The 17,974-nt window shown below is 40.9% G+C and overlaps 2 protein-coding genes across 2 annotated transcripts in view; both read right to left on the reverse strand.

Annotated features, from left to right (window-relative positions):
• Positions 1 to 1,007: 1,007 nt before the first annotated feature.
• On the reverse strand, positions 1,008 to 2,895 carry LOC140314230 (ADP-ribosylation factor-like protein 14). Its single transcript, XM_072392348.1, has 2 exons — positions 2,429 to 2,895; positions 1,008 to 1,721 (listed from the first exon to the last, which is right to left on the reverse strand). Exons 1-2 carry the CDS (start codon positions 2,759 to 2,761, stop codon positions 1,413 to 1,415), a joined length of 642 nt encoding a protein of 213 aa, XP_072248449.1. The 5' UTR covers positions 2,762 to 2,895; the 3' UTR covers positions 1,008 to 1,412.
• Positions 2,896 to 5,376: 2,481 nt separating this feature from the next.
• The window catches only part of ppm1lb (protein phosphatase, Mg2+/Mn2+ dependent, 1Lb), a 42,755-nt gene continuing 30,157 nt past the window's right edge, over positions 5,377 to 17,974 (reverse strand). The window contains exons 2-4 of the mRNA XM_072392347.1: positions 17,292 to 17,508; positions 10,095 to 10,256; positions 5,377 to 7,670 (exon numbers count right to left, since the gene is read on the reverse strand). Of these exons, the coding sequence (XP_072248448.1) occupies positions 7,330 to 7,670; positions 10,095 to 10,256; positions 17,292 to 17,508 (720 nt within the window). The 3' untranslated portion in view covers positions 5,377 to 7,329. The remainder of the gene's footprint in view (positions 7,671 to 10,094; positions 10,257 to 17,291; positions 17,509 to 17,974) is intronic.

Consider the following 17,974-nt stretch of genomic DNA (forward strand, 5'->3'; position numbering starts at 1 on the left):
GCTGTTTTTTAGGGGCCCCTGCAGCAAATTCACTTGAGCCTTTATTCTCATCAGTGCGTCTCCTGTCAAGTGCAGAAATAAACCCTTAAGACCCGAAAATATTTAGCCTCGTGACACGGTACTAACCCCCCCAGCTGCTTCCCAACCCCAGCTATAGCTTTGATAACCATTTGAAATTAACTATGAAGGAAGTGCGTCTGACTTCTGAAGCTAAATGTGGCACATCAGTGTACTAATATCATCTGACTTTCAATTTTAGCCTGCTGTACCCTCTTGTAGTCATAGTCTTTCAACAAGTGTATTTAATTTCCTATTTTTGTTGATTTAATCTTTCTTCTGAAAGTGTTAAAGCTTCATGTTACTCTTTTTTGCTTTACATTTTGATGGTGTTATTCATATCATCCTCTCTGAACAGGGCGTCTTACTTTTTGGTTCAGTCAGCCCCAGGGTGGACATCGTAACTTGAATATTTGTTTCTCTCCAATGCACATAAAACAAACAGGGTCTCGATCACTTTTGAAGATATAGCATCAGCTGAACCCTCCAATCAGGTTTGGCCGAACTCCGAGTGAAAGTACAGTGTGAAAACTGAATTTAAGAGTGGGAACACATCCCTTGTGGCCATGTCAAAATTTTAATTAAAGGACTTTCACATCCAATTTAAGTTTCATTTTGTTACATTTTCACATTGCAACTTCTGCTTAAGTAAGAATTTAAATATTTTTTCTGCCTTTCACTCGAACACAACCATCTCATTCAGTTCCGTGTCATTTTATTTCAGGGGAACAGACAGAGAAAACATAGCTGGGACTGCACCATTGTAGTCTTTGACACACATGCTCACCCTGGTTCAAACATTGAAAAAATAAAACCCAAAAAACTTCTTTGTTTAAAGACAATGTTTGGTTGGATAGGCAGGATGAATAAAAATACGATAAAAAAGTCTTAAAAGCTTAATTCATAGAAGGTCAAACATGTTTTAGATTCTGGACAATATAACATGTGAGACAATACTCTGTCTTGTTTCAAATAAATGTAAATCTCATACAATTAGTTTTGTGACTTTTGACTATAACATAAATAAATAATTGGAAACAATTGGAAAACATATAATCCAAAGGCTTTCTGCTATAAACATGGAGGCTTCTCATGGCGACTCGGGACTGCCTTCACAAAACTACCCCGATGATTATCACAAAATCCTTGTGGTGTCTCATCACCAGCTGAAGACACTCTGTCTTCTCGATGATTCTTGAGAAGTCGCACCACACAGGCTAACTTTAATCCCTGTGTTTGTTGTGCACTTTGACTTGACCGTACCAGGCCCAAGTTAGACTGCAGCAGATGATCTACACATGAACTCGAGGAGGAGCCGTAAACATAGCACGGACAAAGCTAAAAATAATCATCCATCAACTGCCACAGAGCAAGGTTTGTTTCATTGCTGTGAAGCTGAAGCCTTTAGACCTCATCTTCACCTTAATGGCCTCTTGAGTCTGTCTCAATGGGGTCTTCATCAGATAAACCATTCTCCTGAAACCCTCTTCGAGTCCCATGCCGGTGGTGGCTGAACACGGCTGAATGAACCACGCCCTGCCCTCGCACACTCTTCTCAAGTCCAATTTCAGGCAGAGCGCTTCGGGGCTTAAAGCACCTGGACGGTCCTGTTTGTTGGCCAGAATCACAAGAGGAACACCTTTGAGACTCTCGAATTTCAGGGCCTAGAAAGTGGAGGAAACAACATGGTTATTACTGCAGTGTAAAACAAACTCTCTTTATGAACTTGGTCATAGGTAGAAGCTTTGTAGACTTTTACCTTTCAATTTTTTCACAGCTTTTCAGCAGTATGAACCCTTTAATGTATGGTTTATGACGCATCATGGGTAGTTCTCTTATTTCCTAGAGGAAATTAAAGTTTTTTTGTTTTTTTTCATCAGTTCTAATCACTAAAGTATCTGATATCGGTGCATAAACAGCACATTTATGGTATTTATCATATTCATTAAATTATAGCATTAATATTTTGAAAATAAAAATGTTTATTCTCCTTGAAATGTGCACAAACTCCATCCCGATGAGGGCTTTGGTCCTCATAGCTCTCCTTTTACTACTTTCAATGGTGACAATGATAATATGAACACATTAAAAACAATAATAAATACCCATCAGTTTACATAGTTTGAGGTTTTTGCTCTGCTTTGGGTAAATGTGAATATTTAACAGAATTTTCCCACCAAAAAACAATGATTCTGTCCTCATAATGCCCTCATTTACCAGTATAGATAACTTTTCTAGTGTCAAACTCTGCATGGGCGTCTCTCTGCAACGTGAAATCACAAACCAATTTTAAAGGGATATACTGCTCAGAAACACTGACAAACTAATCAGTCTCTCGAATCAAGACTCAAATATTCACTGATTGAACTACCCGATGGAGTTCCTTGCGGGCCTCGTCTAGTCGCTCCTCATCCCAACTGTCCACCACAAACACCAGTCCAGCTGTGTCAGAGTAGTGATATCTCCAGTGGGGCCTCATCTTTCTCTGGCCCCCGACGTCCCACACTGTCAGCTCCGGGCTTCTCCTGTCCGTCTCCAGCGTCTCCACGTTAAAACCCACAGTTGGCACCGTCACCACGCTCTCATTGTACTTGAGTTTGTAGAGCAAGGTGGTCTTTCCTGAGCCGTCCAGGCCCAGCATCAGGACCTGCGCTTGTCTCTGAGACTTGGATCTATTCACACCCATGTCCAACGCCTGTAGCATTAGTTTCTCTACCCAGAGAAGTATGTCTTGTTTTTTTTTTTTTACTCCCCCCCTGTGTAACTATGCTGTCTGCACTCAGTGGCTCCGTCTGTGTGAGCCCAGTGTGTCTGGTCTCTTATGAGGAACATGCGATCCTCCCCTCTGTTGTCACTTCTTATGTCTCTGCGTTGCTTCCAGTAACGCTATTTATATCCAAAGTGACTCTGCAACTAAGTGGGGCAACATGAAGTTCTCTGGCCCCCACTGCACGGTCAGTGGAGTCACGTCACACCTGCCCCAGATCATCATACACACCAGCAGCCAGGAAGTCCATGTATGGAACGAGCAGAAGATTGTGCGTCCTCCCGGCGGGATGTCCAATAGTGATGACATCACAGCTATATTTTGGTTGCACTGGCTGTTGGATAAATATGGTTTTGATCCAGAGGGATCTGTTTTTAAACTGAAAATGCATGCACATAAAACACATCTTCATTGATTATCACAGACTACAACACAACACAGTAATCACTGCACCATGCCTGAATTCACATACTAACAGATTATGGTCTTTGTAATAATCGATGGGTAAGATACTTATAAATCTTATGTAGGGCTGAACGATACGGAAGAATAATCTAATTGCGATTTAATAAGCGATTATTTTTTAAGTTTCTTGTCTTTTGCATTTTTCAACAAATATAGCGAGTCTTTCTGTTATAGTAGACAAACTCAGCTATTTTCAGCTCTGCAGTCACTCTTTGCTTGCATTTTTTTATACACTCTTATATATATATAGCAACCTGGCTAAAACATGTCCGGACGGCATGCTGTACCGCTTATCGAGTGTATTAATAAAGGCTCTAAACCCAGGCTTGGTCACCATGGTGATGGGTATCACGTCCCTTGCCAAAAACTCCGTTATTGCTCCTTGCCGTTTTGACAAAGTTTCATATGGAGTTACGCTTTCCAAAATTTCGGTTAACAAGCCCTGTCGGGAGCTGTGTTGATGATGTGATACGCTGCTAATTGCCATTTGAGCCATGCAGTTATCATTTAACTCACTTTATGGTGTTTTTTCGTGTTGCCTCACTAGGTAGCAACAGCAGCAAGACATGTTTTGCACAATACCTGGTGCTGTGAAGCATCCTCTTTTTTAAAACCAAAATAATTCCACACAATTGCTTTACTACTCCTCTTAGACACTAAAATTTCTTTAGTGTCAGCTGCTGCATAGGTTGTGCCTGAGGCTATCTCTGATCAGTTTTATTTATTTTTGGCCCTTTGCGTGTTAAAAGTCACATGACTTAAAGGGGAACTCTGGTATTTTTAAACCTAGACCTTATTTCTGGCATGAAATAGTTTATCTACTCACCTAGAACAGTTTGGTGAAAGTCGGCGTCCTTCAGGAGCTATTTAGATTACTCGCGATCCATATAACAGAGTGAACGGGGCAGGGACGATGCAGCCTCTAAATAAGGCATTATCAGTCTCTATTTCACCAATACTTTAAGAAGAATAAATGAACGAACACTACTATTGCTCTATTAGCACATAGCTACTGTTATGTGGCTACTTGCAGCTATAGGAGAGCTAACGGAGGGAATTCTACACACTCGTCTACTGGGACCACTTCATCGACAGGCATGGCTGCAGCACAGCTCATTCACTCCAGTAAGAACTTCCATCTTACTCAAAGTCGTCGTTCAAGTTGTCACAATCTGATAAATATCCTGCCGTGTTGCACAAAACTAGCAGTAGCAAACTCCGTGTGAAGTTAGCATGTCACAGAGAAAGGAGTAAATAAACTGCTCCAGGGGAGCATGTGGATGAAGTGGTCCCAGTACAGTGCCTGTGTAGGAATCCCTCCGTTAGCTCTCCTATAGCCGCAAGTAGCAACATAACAGCACCTATGAGCTATAGTACACATTCGTTCATTCATTCTTCTTAAAGTATTGGTGAAATAGAGACTAATAATGCCTTATTTAGAGGTTGTATTGTCCCTGCCCCGTTCACTCCTTTATATGGATATACGCCTATCACCAGTTATCTAAATAGCTCCCGAAGGACTCCGACTTTTGACAAACTGTTCTCGGTGAGTAGATAAACGTATTTCATTCCAGAAATAAGGTCTAGATTTAAAAATACGGAGTTCCCCTTTAAATCGCAACATATGCAATTAGAATATCAATTTTATGGCGATTTTATCGCAAATGCAATTGATCGCTCAACCCTATAAACATGTGTAAGACCAGTCTAAGATAAAAACCTATACTTCTACTTAGTATACCTGTTTATGACCATCAGTATGAACTTGTAATTGCATAGTGTTGCTCTGTTTACTTGTTTAAACTTTTAAAATATCTTCAACATAATTAAAATCTTTTCATTAATTTCCCAGCAGTTTTATAATGAATTTACGCACATTTAACTGTGCTGTTGCAGTAAAGAGCCTCAGAGTGAACAAATCCCGTTTTATGCACTTATAAACAGTGAAGTGTTACCTGGAATGAGCACTGCAAGCTGTAAGAAATATGTACGTTGCATGTATGTAATTCTATATTTTCTACATTACATCTGTAGAAGTTTTTAATTTAAAAAAAAATAATTTTCAATTTAAGAAAAAACACACAAAGTGACTTAATCACTTATGATTTTAATGTTACCTTTTTTGATTTACAATGTAAAATTTTCTTTATTCATTTTTATTTTTTTTAACAGTTTATTAAAGTCAACAAAAACAAGTACAAATGCCACAAACATTCTTTAAGGTACACTGGAAAAGGAAAAATTATGAGCTGAAAAAAAACAAAGCACAAACTCTTTATCTGGTTTACACGTCTGAAGATAATTCATGAACAGGTGCAGCTCTGTATTAAACTGTGTGTGTGTGGGGGGGCATAACAATATAACATGAGGACAGTATGTACATTCATCTTAAGGTTTCGCGTCTCTCTTAGACGCTTCTTCAACAATGCTCTTCTAATTTCAGTTCAAGTACGACACTGAGGTCGTGCACGCTGTGATCGACTGCATTACATCAAAAATTTAGAAGCAGTTTTGGCAGCGAAAAAAAAAAAATAAGGCAACAAGAACTCGTCTCATTCAAAGGTTTGTTACATTTGGACTTCCAGTCCAGTAAAAAGGAAAATGTGATACGGGTTAGGAATAACTAATGTTTCCTTAGGTGACAATAAAAATTACCAATTTTACCTTCATTTGTCATGATCTCAATTGCTTTGTGATTTTCTTTCCTTTTTTTAACAGGTCCATCATATATCAGACAACAAGTTAAACCTTATGAACAAACAATTAGTTGTCAATCATAAAGAAATGTCATCACGTTATCTCCATTATATGCTGACGTGTTGTCGTTTGAAGGAATGCTTCATCACACTCTGACAATCTACAATCATCCAACGGTTATTATATTTTACATTAATATCAGTTGCACAGATCTAAATAAGTTGGGTCTGAACAGATGAATCTCTCTCAGCTTTAAAAAAAAAAAAAGTCTTTAAAAGTTACAAACATGGGAGACATGAGATTTCAGAGAAGAAACAGCTGAAGTTACAAGAAAATTAAAAGTGGGGAGACTCAACACAAAACATGTATTCCATTCCTACATCCAGTTTTCCAACGTGCAGCAAGTGTGACGTAAAAATGTATTCGGTTCTACTGCTGTACAAGATTAGCGCTAATATAAGAAGCATAGGCGTCGTCGTCATTAGTGTTGTTCACGACTGAAAGGAAAGTCGTGTTAACGGTCCACATATATAGAAGGAAAAATTAAAACCTGCCATCAGGGATGTCTACAGTCGGCTGTCCTGCAGGTTTTAGATGTTCCCCTGCTTCAACACACCTGATTCAGATGAAATGGAGATTGTTAAGTTCTGTACAAGCCTGCTAATGATGCCTTGATCTGAATCAGGTGCGTTGAAGCAGGTAAACATCCAAAACCTGCAGGACAGCGGCCCTCAGGACTGGATGTGGACATTCCTGCGTTAAACCAAAGGACTTTCTGTGCTTCACTTTGTTGATACCGTGAGACAGTGTGGACACACAGTGTGAGAAACTAAAGATATGAATTAAATGGTCACACAGACAACTGGTGACAGACGTAATCAAAATATACGGATATGAAATGCCGAACCAACTCATGTTCTTTATAATCCGTCATTCATGGCGTTAAAAACAGTGACTTACTGATGCGAGACTCATGTGCAAGTTTATCACAAAGCGAAAGCAGCTTTCATTCACTCTCTCAGACACACACACACACACACACACACGCGTGCGTGTACACAGCCATAGCTGCACAAAGCTAAATCAAAGCTAAATCTGTTTATTTGCATAACAGCGACCCATCTCACGTTAAGCGTCTCAAAGGGTGAGGTCAAACCTAAATGGACAACATTTTCATTTCATCTCTTTTACTGCAGTAAAAGTTAATAAAGGAGGACGAGGATGGATGTGCAGTTTCAAGCGCAAACTCCCCAAAACGTCTGCGATAGAAATAGTTCTCACACAAAAAAAACAGAAATCTTTCAGGGCTAATCTTATTTCGATGTTATGTGTGTGGTAGGCTACTACTTTTCGCTGGTTTTGCCTTTAAACTTGACCACCATGACGGTGATGTTGTCTGGGCAACCACGGTAGAAGGACTGGAGGACGATGCTCTTGGCGCCGAAGTGTGGCTCGTCCAGTCGTTCCCTGATGAAGCGAACCGCCTCCTCGTTGCTGAAGGTGTCCCACAGGCCGTCCGACGCCAGGATCATGAACTCAGGCTGCAGCTTGTTCAGGTCGAAGGACATGATGTCGGGATCGGGAACGACCACGTTGAGGTTTTTCAGAGGGTAATCTCCCAGAGAACGGGACATGGCCAAGATGCCCTGGACACGCCACGAGCCATTGAAACTAATGAAACCACCTGCAGAGGAAGCCGGGGGGGGGGGGGGGGGGGGGGGGGGGGGGGAGACGACCACAACAACAACAGGGGAGGATCAGGTATGAGAAAGAATGTGAAGAATGAGCACAAAGTTAGGGAAAATAAAAAGTAGAGAAACAACCAGCTTCTACTAAAGAAAAAGAAACGAAAGAAACGATCTGGCAGCATGTTTTTAAATCAACTTTGAACCAGTGAGTTCACATCAAAGTCCAGATTATAATGTGGATCATTACCACTGACATGTTTTCACTCACTCAGTGCTTACTGTCGGGCTCAAGGAACTCACTGTTTTTGTTGGATATATTTCAGTTCATGTCATATCCTGCAAATACAGCTGTGTGTCCTCTATGGCTTCAACAGTGAGCAGGGGAATTGTACTGGAAGTTAGAGGATAAGACGCAGACTTCCATCTTTGGTCATAACATCCTCCCGAGAAGGGCCATTAACAGGATTTAGAAAAATACTGAAGTTGAGAGTCCAAGCCAAGATTGCAAATATTGATGTCAGTCTAAGAAAAACCCCATTATGTGCAACTTCTTACTATAAAAAGCACCAAGTTTACTAAAGATCCCTTTGAGGCACATTATATGTTGCCTCAGTGTCTGCCCGGAACATCATGAGGTATTAAACTCAGCAGTTAGCTGCGGATGCGCGTCATTAGACCGTGTTTGTTTGTGTTCGCAAAATCCATGAACCATGTTTCTTCAGGTTCTTTCAGAATTTATGCGTTTTGCATTTTGCACGATTGCAGCATCTCAGTCAAAGACCGTCAGGAGGCACTAAACTTAAAACACTTAAAGTACATCTTTGTACAACAGCCACGGCCTGAAAGGTACTGATGTTTGAAAAGATCTCAATGCCTATGACTGAGGCCAAAAATGAAGATTTAAAACAAATAAGATACACGAAAAACTAAGATTACAGATAACAAGTCAGGTAATGCAAAAAAAAAAAAAAAAAAGGTGTGTAACATCAACAAAATAGGAAGAAAGATTGCCCTGGGAGTCTTAAGCCCTTTTCACACTGCTAAAAAAACAAAAAAAAACAAAAAAAAAACAGTAACACTGAATGTGGCTTTTAAGTGTAACGGTAAAGTGTTTAATTTACATTTAGTCGCAAGTCAAATGACTCTACAGTAGTCATGGTTTTTTATGGGCTATAGCTCCATTCAACATTGATGGGATTTTCCCTGAGGGTGCTGTACTCAAGGCTGTAAGAACAGGGACAGCCACTTTACAGAAATACACTCTTACCGACCATAACGTCTTACGTGAAGTCTCCAAAGCCGACAGCAACAAACAACTCGCCGACAAAGAGAAATGAGATTGGTGCATTTTACCCGACTGCAAGACATCTGGAAGTTCACTCCGAGCCCAGCTGTGTGGGGCTGACGTCCACGGTCCAGTCAAAAATAATAAATTAGTCTAATTATGTCAGAAAGTTGCTTTTATTGAGACTGTAGGAAATAGTGCAATGGCATCCCTTCCCGTTGTTGTGGTTACAGGCATGTCCAGTGTGAGGTAGTAGCAGTTACTGGAGCGGTGCTGAACTTGCTGTAGCCCTCAGAGTAGTGACGGAAAACGCACTACGACAAGCAATGGGTAAGGGTTTGTTTTGGGTGGTGCTCCCACATTCAAAAACCCAATTTAAACACTCTACTTATACTGTAAAAATAACATCTTGGTATCATATACAAACTGGAATAAAATCTTCATACCTTTATGAATAGATACAGAAAAGATACTCGTCGATCATACAAGCATCACTTATTACCTTTTTTCAGACATTTCTTTCTCTCCTTTTCTTTTTGCTTCTTCTTTTACACTTAATTTAGCAAAGAAGTTTCAAGACAATCTGGTTTCTCCCATCGATTCAGAAGTTAAAACATATTGCTACACTGGAGCTATATGCCTAATCACCCATTTATACATTTATGATTTCAACGGCTGAGTCCGATTTTCTGATTTGAGTTCTAGGCGCCGTTCTGAAAACAGCCAAATGTGATCTGTAAGGTTTTTCTTTCAGTACCAAACACAACCATTAGATGGAGCTGTGGGGCTTCCCTGACTGACGAGTTTGGCCAATCTGCTTTGAATCTTTCCTCAGCACAGCAAGTATACAGATGGGGTTGGAGAGAGAATTATGCCTACAAGTGCACCTTAAAAAATGTGCACCGTCTGGCTGCGTTTGATAACACATTGCTTTAGAAGCAGATTGTGTTATCAGAGAGTAGGTTTTGATGTCAGCCTTAGACACAAGAAACACGATAATGGTTCTGTGCTTTGATCAAAAGAAAACTTATTTTACGCTTTCATGACAACAATCGGAGATCTGATGTTCCTTCATGATTTAACAAAAGCTTTGTTCTGCTGCTCAGAAGTACTTGAAAAATGGCAGTTTTCTCACCAGCCTTCTTGATCCTCTTGCGTTCCTTGAGCTGGTACGGTTTGTGGTCATGGGATAGAGGGATGGCGTTGCCGTCTTTATCGCACAGAACTCCGCGAGAGTCTCCAACGTTGGCCACCGTCAACTCCTTATCAGACAGCAGAGCCACCAGACATGTAGTGCCTGCATCAATGGGAAGAGGGAGGGGGGGGTGGAGGAAGAGAAGAAGGGCAGGGAGGAGGGAAAATAAGTGGGAATCACATGAATGTAATGGCATTCCACAGTTGAGACATTTCTCTTCAAACATCAAATGTTGTTAGTGAATATGTCAGGAGATAACCAGAGTTCTTAGTATTCGTCCTCGGGGAACCACAAGCGTCTGCAAAATTTCAAAGCTGTCCATCAAATGGTTGCTGAAACATTTCCCTCTGTTTCAAAGCGGTGGAGCAACTGACATGAGAGTCATGCCAGAGTAAGAATGTGGTTTACATTGACCTAAAATCCCTTTCTGAAAACCAATCCACACTTGTGAAACATTTCGTGTAATTGCCAGAACTTTTACGACGGGATGCTTCACTAGAAACAAATAATTGATTAAAGAAAAACCGCAAATACTTGATAAAATACATCCGTCAGGAAAAGATAATGTCGTCCCCGGCACGACGTAAAACATTAAACTGTGTGAAAACAATGCAGCACAAAAAAGCATGTGCCAAGAAGGCAAAAACTCTTTCAAGTAACTTCTCAGAAATGCTTTCATTTCGCCTTCCTCTCTATGTTTAGCTTCCCAGTCAGGCAGAACCGAGTGTAGACGAGGAATCTGAGGCCTATTGTGCGAGATCCAAAGTCCTGTAGAAAAAAAAAAAACAGATCTGCCGGTTTGGCCATCTGCTCACACAGAGTAAAGACAAAACTGGTGAGTGGGAGCAGGGAGCAGAGGAGAATTAAAAAAAAAGAAAAAAAGATGGATCCTACCACCCGGGGCTGGACCACCTGGACAGAGAGGGGTGGTGTACTGGGAGTAAGAAGAGGACAATGGGCCACACAGCAGTCACACCCAGGAATTAAGTGTTAAAAATAAATGCACCAGGAGGCAGAGAAAAAGGCTGAAACAAAGCAGCTTTAGATGTTCTTCCAAAGATGGTGGATCACCTACAAAGATGTCAGAGTTGAGGGGTTAATACAGTTTGTCTCGGACATTTTTGCTTTTGGACCGGGGGATCAAATCCATCTCTCCTCTGAAGGGTCCTTTAAGTTCAGTTACTGTGCTGGACCTGATGCAGGCAGCGTATGAGCAAAGGGATGGGGGGGGGGGGGGGACAGGCTGTACAGCATCCAGATAAAATGAAAAGACAGAATACAGGAAGGGCGGGGAGCTGAAAGAAGAGGGAATATTAACAGAAAGTAACAGAGCAATTATTTTACAAGACATTAAAGCTTAGTGACAAAAATGTGATAAATTAGGTAAACACAGCTAAAAGGAAGACTGTCATGACTGAATGCTGATGCCACTTAAATAGGGAGTGTCAAACTGAATCTTTTAAAAACACATTTCTTTTAGTTTCATCACTGTGCGCATCCCCTAATCCTGCTGCTTGAGCTTATGGCTGCAGCAGCACCGTGCCACGCTGTCCAGCTAATTATCCTTATCTCGTTCCCATGGTGATTGAGATAATGGACTGAGGTGCTTTCCGAGCACACCCTTCCCCAATTAGCCCCGTCATGCCAAGCACAGATTCAGTATTCCCAATTAAAATGGCACCGTGGCCCACATGCACTCTGTGCTCGTGCTAATTATCGGCTTCACTTGGCCAGACAAACCTTCAACAGTCCAGCAAGTTTAACAACTCAGCCCCAGTTCCTCTTCCACTCTGATTTGTGTAGTGAGAGGCCATCCTTGAGCTCTCACTACATCTCAGCTTATGTTCTAAAAAAAAGCAGCATGGCATCAAGGTGAAAAGTGAAATATGGCAACTTGACTAAGACTAACTTTCCTGCTTACCTGCCCTTCTTGGACTTGCACTATTGACTCGTTTACTCTTTGTACGAGCGTCCTTGAACTGCTACATAAAGTCTGTGCCACCCTGAGGAGGCATCTTTGCTTTTTGTCATCTATTGGCTTTATTCTACTCATTCCTTTCTATAGCTCAACAGCGACCGTAGCTTTGTAAGGGTTGGCTTTACTCTTTCTGGTGCTTTCGTTTGAGGAAAAATAAGTGGGGTGATATTTTTGCATCCAACTATGTATGATTTATGACCGTCATGGCAGCTAAAACTGTTGTAGGTCAGGAAATAGTTTTAAAAAGTACCACACCAATTCCAAGAAAGCTTCTTATTATGTTCTTTGATCTTTACCCACAATAGAGTATCAGGTCTGTTGTGAAAGTGTCAACAATTAAAGATGCGGAGGCACCCATAAAAGTCTCCTTAACTCACTTATGATGCCACGCCTCAAAGTAAGACCATGGGCGTAATAATACAAAAACACTAGAACTATCAAAGAAAAGACTCAAAAGGTTGATGGCCTTAACTTTGGTATCATCAGTCCTCCGATTTCTGCTATTTTCACACAGCTAACTGGGCGTAGAAGTGAGAAAAATATATTTAGCCTCAAGGCCTTATGAGACCAAGTGAGTTAAGCTTTAAACACTAAAAAGGACAAGCAACGTCAAGTGAACTATGACAAAGATCTCATCACACTGAACAACGTGAAAGATTTATTTCTGTTAGTCCAGCAGCCACGCAGACAGCCTGAGCTGCTATAAAATGTCTCTTGAGATATTAGAAATTTAAAAATGAGCTGCCAACAAAACACACTGCAATGACGATCTGCAGCGTAACAAACAAACAAATTAAATGCCACATCTCTGATGTTGGAGTTCGTCAGACATGTCCAGTCTTTGCCCAACTTTAAAACCCAATATTACTCAATGACTTATTTACATGACGGGGAGCGAGGATAGTGAGGAGACATGTTTGGTCAGATATATTCGGATCAATATGAATGAAATCAAAGTACTTTTTAAATGAGTACATTCAGCTCTACAAAGCCCCTTTATTTTAGTTAACACACCTCGCTCAAACTTGCAGTGGCCTGTGAACCCGTGTGCCAAAGACAACATCCAATAACTTGACTTAAAGAAAACAAATGGCATGTTAGCATACAAAGACAAATTCGGTACAACTTAATTTACACTTAGTTTAGGACGCTTTGTCTCAGGGGAATGGAATGAATAACACTAACTGGAAAAGACTGGAGTCAAAACACGAAAAAAAAAGAAGAAATAATTAACTGGAGTAAATAAACACCAGTGGCAATAATCAGCTTAAAGAATTATTATTAGAGCAAACAATCACAGAACTTAGAAAAGACAAAATTACTCATGAGAACAAAATGAAGGCTCACACTGAAAAGAAAGAAACGGTGAAAAATAAAAGAGAATTTAACATATACAGTACGAAGTAATATAACTTCTAACATCAACGTTCTAATACAGATGTTCTCCGAGTCTCTTTCAGTCGCTCATGTGCTCTTTTGATTCAAGAGCCGTTCTGCCAGTTTGACAATGAAATGACATCCACGTCTGTTAATGTTACAGCAAATAGATACAGTATTGAGTGCGTTTGTATTCTGCAAAGAAAAACATTAAAATGAATAGTTTTGTCTTTCTGAAAATAGATGGTGAGCAAAACACGTTCTCCAGAATTAATTCTGCACACATTTCCACAAATAAATCTCCTTTTGTCCAAATTCAAAGTTAAATTCATATCTCACTTTGAGACAGGTGTCCCTTTATGGAGTATTATGTACTTTACTGTCGGCTTGCTTCTGCTTTCAACAGTAAGTACTGACAGTTGTACTAACACACCACAGTCCACCTGCTTGTCCTTGCAGAGGCGCTGAGATCTGAGGTCACAAAGCCACATGAAGGGTAACAGAAGCAGAATACCACGCTGCATTAAGGAGACTGTTTCCATAACACACTCTAAGCTCCAGGACATTGCATCAAAGTCCCATCTCTGCCTTCCTCCTTTCAGGCGCTTACCTTTGAGAAGAATGAACAGGAGGATAAACCAGATATGCTGTTTTCCCGGGGACAGGGAGCTGAATTGAGAGTGTATCTCCGTATTCTCCCTTCGCTCTTCGCTCCTTTCACCCCCCACGGATTATAAGAGAAAGCTGGGAGCCGTGCACTCTAAAACATGCGATTGTTGAGTTAGATTCTGGGACAAGAACGCACAACTTTGACCACATGAGCAAATCCCCCAGAGACACTGGCAAGAGAGCGAGTACAAATACTGCAGCAAATTCAATCTCTGAATGTCTTAACGCTCAGACGGGATAACACGGGAGCCTTTTTATTGTAATGGGGTTTGACTTTAAGTTGATCGATAAGCTCAGCATTAGTCCTTTTTGTTGTGCTGTCCAAGTTAAGAATGGGAGAAGCAGAGTGGGGAGAGAAAGTAAAAAATAGTCGTGCCTTTGGAGACTGAATTCAATAGTTCATGGAGTTCAGAAGGAGCGGGAAGAAGAATACGAAGGGCAGATTTACTTGGCGGCTGTTTTGAGAGCAACGCTGAGCAGAAAGATGATGTTTATCTGCAGTTGGGGTGGCAGGAAAGGAGAGAGAATTAGAGAAACAAAAAGGCAGTGCGCAGCAGGACCTTGTTTCAGGGAGGTAATTATCAGCTGCCGCCTCCAGACTGGGCGCTACGACTGCACGTTTTAATTGTCCTTCAGTGCATCATATGACCCGTCATTCTCAGGAGGATTTACGAGTCACATGTTGGCGTTTTAATTTAGGCCACAACACAGACTGTTGTTCGCATTTACATTCTAATTGTTTGGAGTCACTCTTCTTATTTCTTCAATTACATCTTTGGTCAATTGTTCCATAATTTGAACGTCATTTTTGTTTGTTAGGCTGTCAGTGAACTCACCAGAGTACAATTAAAACAACGAAACTTGAGTGAAGTAAAATCCTGTGTCCTTCCAAAGTCGAAACTATATTCATATCCCTAAAAACGCAGTGTTGGCATACTCCGGCGTCTCAATCGCCCTACACATGTGCCCTCTTTGTACCAAAGCCTTTCCTTTTTGCACTGAACCTCACCCGAGCTGGTGCTGCCATAGTTTGTGACGGCAACAAGCAACCGGATCTATGAAAACAAATCCATAATAAACAAGAGTGTTCTTAGAAAAACAAGCCCAAAGTCACTCCTGCTAACTGAATTTAGAAACTGTAGAACTTAAAGAATTCGCTGCAAAGCAGCAGCGATGCCGCCAGATGCAGTGAGAACTCCGGCAGGATGTAAAGGTGAGATTATGATGGACTCAGACCTAAATTTGGACAAACACATTAAGGCAATAACAAAGTCAGCCTACTATCACCTTAAGAATATATCAAGGCTAAAAGATCTAATGTCTCAGCAGGACCTGGAAAAACTAGTCCATGCATTCATCTTTAGTAGGCTTGATTATTGTAACAGCATCTTTATAGGTCTGCCTAAAAAGTCAGTTAGACAACTGCAGCTCATCCAGAACTCAGCTGCTCGAGTCCTCACTAAGACCAAAAAAGTGGAGCACATCAGTCCAGCTCTGAAGTCTTTACACTGGCTGCCTGTCCATCAGAGGATAGACTTTAAAGTTCTGATGCTGGTCTATAAAGCTCTGAATGGTCAAGGACCAAAATACATCAGTGACCTCCTGACCCACTATGAACCTTCCAGACTCCTCAGGTCATCTGGATCCGGTTTTTTATCAGTTCCCAGAGTCAAAACCAGACATGGAGAAGCTGCATTCAGCTTGTATGCTCCACATGTCTGGAACAAACTCCCAGAAAGCCTCAGATCAGCTGAAACACTCAGTGTATTTAAGTCCAGGTTGAAGAAACATCTATTTTCAGCTGCATTTGAATAAGCTTGAGTTTCAAAACGGAATCATGTTTTAACTATTGATTTTATCTTTCATATATATCATTTTTTCTGATTTTATCTATTGTTCTTATTTCCTTCTTTTGTTTAAATTTTAAATCATGCTTTTTATTTCTTCTGTTTTAATGTCTCTGTGAAGCACTTTGAATCACCTTGTTGTTGAATTGTGCTATACAAATAAACTTGCCTTGCCTTGCCTTACAAATGTCTACGTAATGCTGTCAAGATCAGCGAGCTCCTTCATTTGATTATTGCTAACTCCAAACAGGATCTTGTCTGAGTGAAAGTAATCAGATAATGTTGTTTTCACAGCGGTTTCACCTTTAGACGAAGGTCTTATTTGAGTTAACTCTAAAAATATTGCTGTCCATGTAAACATATCCACTGTGACTACAACTCCACTAAAAGTCAGTGTAATCAGGTCACCGTAGGACAAAGTGACCTTCTCACAGGAATGCTGAATTCTTGCAGCTGGAGAATGACACCACAGTTAAACCCCCCCCCCCCCATGCTCGATAACTTAATAATGTTGGCACAGAAAAAACAAGTTAACATACGTTCTGGGCCTGGGGACATTTCTTATGATGGGAACCTAGCAGAAAGTTCAGTCCGTTTATGAATGATCCCTCTATTTCTCAACTCAACTGTACAATCCTGATGAGGGCCTTTTTGTTTCCCTCTGTACATTGACGTCGCCTTTTGTCATCGCCCCTTTGTACCCATGCTTTGTATTTATTCTCCCTCATTCTGCAATACTGGGCCCTCCTTCATCTCCACTTTGTAGCTCTCACTGGAACAATGATCGTATCCCTCCATCTGCCCTTGCTCCTAATACTTTCCATCCATCACTCTATCTCTATCGTATTTCCGCTCTCAGTCCCCTCCACAGATAATTACTACAGGCCTTGTGAGGATAAACTTGTATTTAAACAGCTGAGTAAGCAAGGCCTTGGGCTGCTGACAGTCACTCTTCAGCAACTGTCAAGTGGAAAAGTAGAGGTGAAAATACTGGTTTGGCAAGGCAAATTTATTTGTCAATTCAAAGCGCTGGTATGTAGCGCTATAAGGGAGATTTTACACATTCGTGGCTTTCTCAAGTCTCCAGTAATGAGAGGAATGTACAGGTTAAATCCATATGCATGCCTCCTACTTTTATGGTTTCAGGTTGACAAACTGTCAATTAATGAACCAACATAGCAGCTGGGCAGCACAAAGTCGTAATACATGCAAAAACATGCATCCATTTAGTCTCACGGGCATTTGTCTTGCTGAATAGATACACACCAGCTTCGTTGTAATTGGCAGAAAGCTTGTCCAGCATTTCTCTGTCCAGCGTCAGGATTTGCTGCTCCAGGATGGACGGATAGGAGAGGCTGACTCTCTCCTTTTTGTCGTCTTTCTCCTTGTCTTTTTCTCGGTCTCGCTCTTTCTCCCGTTCATAGGTCAGCAGCTGCTGGCGCAGAGCGTCCGGCAGGTGGGCTTTGGCGAAGTCAGCAGCAGCCTGGCAGCAGAGGAAGTCAGTAGACGAAAATTAGTTTGGTCTGTATCACCTTTAGGAGGCACAAAGTATTTACATGCTCCAAATGTTATTCATCTTAAAATGTTCACGTTCGAGCAGAACCAGGATTTTTTTTAAAATCACTAAAAGAACGTCTTGAGACCATCTTTCTTTTGACTTCAGATAATTATAGAAGCATTTTCCTGATATTTTTTTCGAACATTTCACCTGTGTGTCATAAAAACACACACCAAGTCCACTGAGAATGTAAATGCTGAAAACACACATGACGTTTGGGGAATTATGCTCATTCATCTTCTCGTGCCCAGTTAGATAAGCTTGTTAGTTTTGCTTGAACACTTGAAGCCAGGGGAGAAAAGTAAGCCTGGCTCTGTCCAAAAGTAAACAAAAAAATAAGAAATTTTGCCCAGTCAGCACCCTCCAGAAACCTAAAGTACATAGAAATAAT

The sequence above is a fragment of the Leuresthes tenuis genome, unplaced genomic scaffold (assembly GCF_036924035.1).
Source record: "Leuresthes tenuis unplaced genomic scaffold, fLeuTen1.0.hap1 SCAF_9, whole genome shotgun sequence".
Classification (NCBI taxonomy): domain Eukaryota; kingdom Metazoa; phylum Chordata; class Actinopteri; order Atheriniformes; family Atherinopsidae; genus Leuresthes; species Leuresthes tenuis.